General features: G+C 34.1%; 1 protein-coding gene across 3 annotated transcripts in view; it reads right to left on the bottom strand.

Moving 5' to 3' along the window:
- Positions 1-1,673: 1,673 nt before the first annotated feature.
- ZNF695 (zinc finger protein 695) overlaps positions 1,674-4,639 on the bottom strand; it is a 22,462-nt gene continuing 19,496 nt past the window's right edge. For all 3 annotated transcript variants that reach the window (XM_017894999.1, XM_017894998.1, XM_017895001.1), the window contains one exon: positions 1,674-3,113. In XM_017894999.1, the coding sequence (XP_017750488.1) occupies positions 2,077-3,113 (1,037 nt within the window). In that variant the 3' untranslated portion in view covers positions 1,674-2,076. The remainder of the gene's footprint in view (positions 3,114-4,639) is intronic.

The following is a 4,639-nucleotide window of genomic DNA, read 5'->3' as shown; positions in this document are numbered from 1 at the left end:
TATATATATATATATATATACACACACACACACACACACAAAAGAATATACTTATATCCATATAACAAAAAATTAATTGAAATCTTTTTAGATAGAATAGCTGTTATAAACTGCTTAAGCTGTACATTTCATCAACATTTAATGAAAAACATCAATTTCTCACAAAAACTTCAAGCAGTAGAAGAGGTAACACTTCTTAATTCATCTATCAGCCAGTAATACCATAATACCCAAATGAGACAAAAGAATCACAAGATGACTATGAAACAACATCCTATTTAGACACAGAAATTCCAAGATATATTTAAAAAATGAATATAAAAAGGTGTAAGAGTGATTACATACCATGACTAAGCAGGGTATTTTCACAATGCAATGTTGGTTTAATATGATACAATATTACTTGAACAAAGTAACAATGTAATAATTTAAATAGAAAAAGCTTGATAAATTCAACACCTGTGAATGATAGAACATCAAGAAAACTATTAGAAGAAAACTTTTCAGACCTGCTAAAAGGCCTCTATGAAAACCCAAAATCGGCTAGGTGCAGTGGCTCACACCTGTAACCCAGAACTTTGGGAGGCTGAGGTGGAAAGACTGCATAAACTCAGGAGTTCAAGACCATTCTGGACAATATAGGGAGACCCCATCTTTACAAAATATTAAAAAAAAAAATTATCTGGGCATGGTGGTGCATGCCTGTTGTCCCAACTACTCAGGCAGTTAAGGTGGGAACATCACTTGAGCTTAAGAGGTTGAGGCTGCAGTGAGCCAAGATGGAAAACCCCACACCAAAAGCTAATATACTTAATGGTGAATGACTGGGGGCTTTTTATGCAAGTTTGAAAACAGGACGAGAATTTCTACTTTCACCACTATTCACCATTGTACTGGATATATGAGCCAGAAAATTATACTAGAAAAATCAACACAATTCTCCAGATTAGAAAAGAAGTGGAATAGTCTTTTATTGCCATAATGTCGTATTTTAAAAGTATAAGAAATTCATTAAAAACCGAATTGAGGCTGGGCATGGTGGCTCACACCTGTAATCCCAGTACTTTGGGAGGCCGAGGTGGGTGGATCACAAGGTCAGGAGATGGAGACCATCCTGGCTAATATGGTGAAACACCGTCTCTACTAAAAATACAAAAAATTAGCCAGGCGTGGTGGCAGGCACCTGTAGTCCCAGCTACTCGGGAGGCTGAGGCAGAAGAATGGCGTGAACCCGGGAGGCAGAGCTTGCAGTGAGCCGAGATCCGGCCACTGCACTCCAGCCTGGGTGACAGAGTGAGACTCCATCTCAAAAAAAATAAATAAATAAAAAATAAAAAAAATTAAATAAATAGATAAATAAATAAATAAAAACCTACTTGAGCTAATAAAGAAGTTCATTAATGCTACAAGATCAACATGAAAGGTTATATAGTACTTTTATATCATAGCAGTAAACAAAATAAGAATTAAATTAAAATTTCATTAATAGTATCCTAGAAAAAAAAAATTAGAAACAAACTTAACAAAATAACTGCACATACTATACACTGAAAATTATTTAAAATGCTGAAAGAAATCAAAGAGCTGAATAAACTGAGATATACTCAATATTCAAAGATAACAATACTGAATTTGAAGATCAAAATACCCAACAAATTTATCTACAGATTCAATGCAAATTCCAATGTAGCTTTTCTTTAATAGAAATTGACAAGCTCTTCCTAAAACCCATATAAACATGTAAAGAAAATCAAACACACAAGAATTCTGAAAAATAATAACAAAATTCAGTAACTTACACTCCTGATATAACTCTTACTACAATGTTACAGTAATTAAACAATATAGTACTGGCATAAGGACAGATTTATGTAGACCAAAAAAAAAAAGAGAGAGAATTAAAGTTCCATTAATGAACAAATTAATCTGTGGTAAAATTATTTTTTTCTGTGAAAGGTGTTTTGACAGTCATTATATTTATAATAATTCTTTAGTTCAACATGAACTCTGATCCTGAGTAAGACATGAACAGGTATTAAAGGCTTTGCCACATTTTTTACATTTGTAGGATTTTTCTCAGGTATGAATTTTCTCATGTTCATTACGGTCTGAGCAGTGGTTAAAGGTTTTGCCACATTCTTCAGATTTGTTGCATTTCTCTCTTGCATGAATTCTCTTATGGTTTGAAAGGCTTGAACAAGATATAAAGACTTTACTACATTCTTCACATTTATAGGGCTTCTCTCCAGTATGAATTCTTTTATGTTCAGTAAGGTGTGAGCACCGGTTAAAAGCTTTGCCACATTCTTCACATTTGTAGGGTTTCTCTCCAGTATGAATTCTCTTATGTTTAGTGAGGTTTGAACACTGGTTAAAGGCTTTGCCACATTCATCACATTTGTAGGGTTTCTCTCCAGTATGAATTCTTTTATGTAGAGTTAGGTATGAGAACCAGTTAAAGGCTTTGCCACATTCTTCACATTTATGGGGTTTCTCTCCAGTGTGAATTTTCTTATGTTTGGCATGGTTTGAACTGTGGTTAAAAGCTTTGCCACATTCTTCACATTTATAGAGTTTCTCTCCAGTATGAATTATAACGTGATTAGAAAGGCTTGTGAAGGATTTAAAGACTTTGCCACATTCTTTACATTTGAAATGTTTCTCTTCATTATGAACTGTCTTATGTTCAATAAAGCATGAGCAGTGCTTGAAGGCTTCCCCACATTGTTTACACTTGTAGGATTTCTCTGCAGTGTGGATTCTCTGAAGTGGAGTTAGAATTGAGGATATGTAAAAGGAATTGTCACATTCTTTACAGTTGGAAGATATCTCTCCAGTATGTCTTATCTTATGTCTATTTAGATTTGATGGTTTACTAAAGACATTCATGCATTTATTAAATTGAAAGATTTTGGTATGGGTAGTTGATAAAGATTGGTTAAGTCCATTATAACATTCTTTCTGCACCTTATATTCACTCACACTTTCCCAATCTTTCTTTAAGTGTAAATTCTCAGTGCCACAGCTTCCATATCTTCCCAATATCACTTTTTGAAATGAATCTTTTATACTATGCTCTGGCAAGAGGTCTTGGGTGAAATGAGAAGAAACAGCTGAAAAAAATTAAAATAACATATTAACCAACTTACTGGACTTAGGTGAATATAATCTAAAAAGATAATGTATGAAATTATACTAAACACATTAGCGAGATAGCATAATAAAATACTACAGGCCCTGATTTTTTCATGAACATAATATAACAAAAATATACTGAACAAAATGTCTTTGTGAGAACTCTAGAAACCATATTAAAAGCCACAGACAAGGAGAAGGAAAGCTTGTTACATTTACCCACCACAACTCTTTCTTCCCCTCAATATAGCATAATGACTTCAGGAATAAACTCCCAACTCCTAGCTTCTCCTTCAATAGAAACAGTAGTGGCACATATGCCCATACTTTTGATGGAATTTCCAAAGACTAGTTTCTGTCTCCCATGACCCAAAGTGCTGAAAGGAATAGTGGTAGAATAGAACCAACCTTTGAATTACAGGTTGGTTCTGCTGAGACCAAAGGTAAATAATTGTTATAGCAGCAGAGAAGCTGCAGTACCACAGACAGACAACAGATTTAGCAAGTAATTGAGTAGAGAAGAAGAAAGAAAGAAGAAACAAGGGTAAACCTCTTTAACTGGAAATTAAACACAAAATTCCAGAGAACATACATCCTGAGAATAGGTTTGAGAGGCTCATGGAAACCCTAACCTGAGTCACTTGGTGTCAGACTACCCAGGACAAGGCCATTTTATAAAGATTTTGACAGGTGGATTTTAGTGCCCAAATCTCAACCAAAGATTGCTACATATACATTAGGATAACATGGCTCAATCAAAAAATAAATACATAAATAAATATCCAGAAATCAACCCTAAAGAAATGGAGATGTATAAGTTACCTGAAAAATTTGAGATAACCATCTGAATAATGCCCAATGAGTAAAACGGGAAAACACATGAAATTAAGAAAATGAGAAAAGTATAAAAAGAAATAGAAATTGTTGGGTTGAAGCATGAAAGAAAAAACCCTGACAAATTCTCAAATGTAAAAAAATAAATAAATTAAGAAGCTCAACACATTTCAAATAGGATAAACACAGACAGACCCATAACAAGATACATTACAAGCAGTTTCAAAAAATTACAGATGAGAAGAGAATCTCAAAAACAGAAAGGGAAAAGCAATGTGTCATCTATAAGCATGCTTCTGTGAGATTACTAGAGCATAGTTGTTTCATGTATCATCATTCTAGTACTACAGAAATTTTTGTGTATGGGATCACAGGGCACACAGAGAAAATAGGAAACCTGCCCTACTTGAAGAAACAAATCTCTAGAAACTGACCCTTAAAAGGGGGAGATTTTTGCATGTTTTTGACAAAGAATTTAAAGTAATCATCTTAAACATGTTCAATGACCAAAAGTAGAACACATATAGATAACTATACAAAATCAGGTTGGGCATGGTGACAAGAGCAATATGGTTTACATAAAGTAAAATACTCTGCTTATTGTTCATTTAAAAATAAATCCTGGCCGGGCGCGGTGGCTCAAGCCTGTAATCCCAGCACTTTGGGAGGC

This window comes from Rhinopithecus bieti, unplaced genomic scaffold (assembly GCF_001698545.2).
Source record: "Rhinopithecus bieti isolate Rb0 unplaced genomic scaffold, ASM169854v2 scaffold_26106, whole genome shotgun sequence".
Taxonomy (NCBI): Eukaryota; Metazoa; Chordata; class Mammalia; order Primates; family Cercopithecidae; genus Rhinopithecus; species Rhinopithecus bieti.
This window is presented reverse-complemented; position numbering and strand designations above follow the sequence as displayed.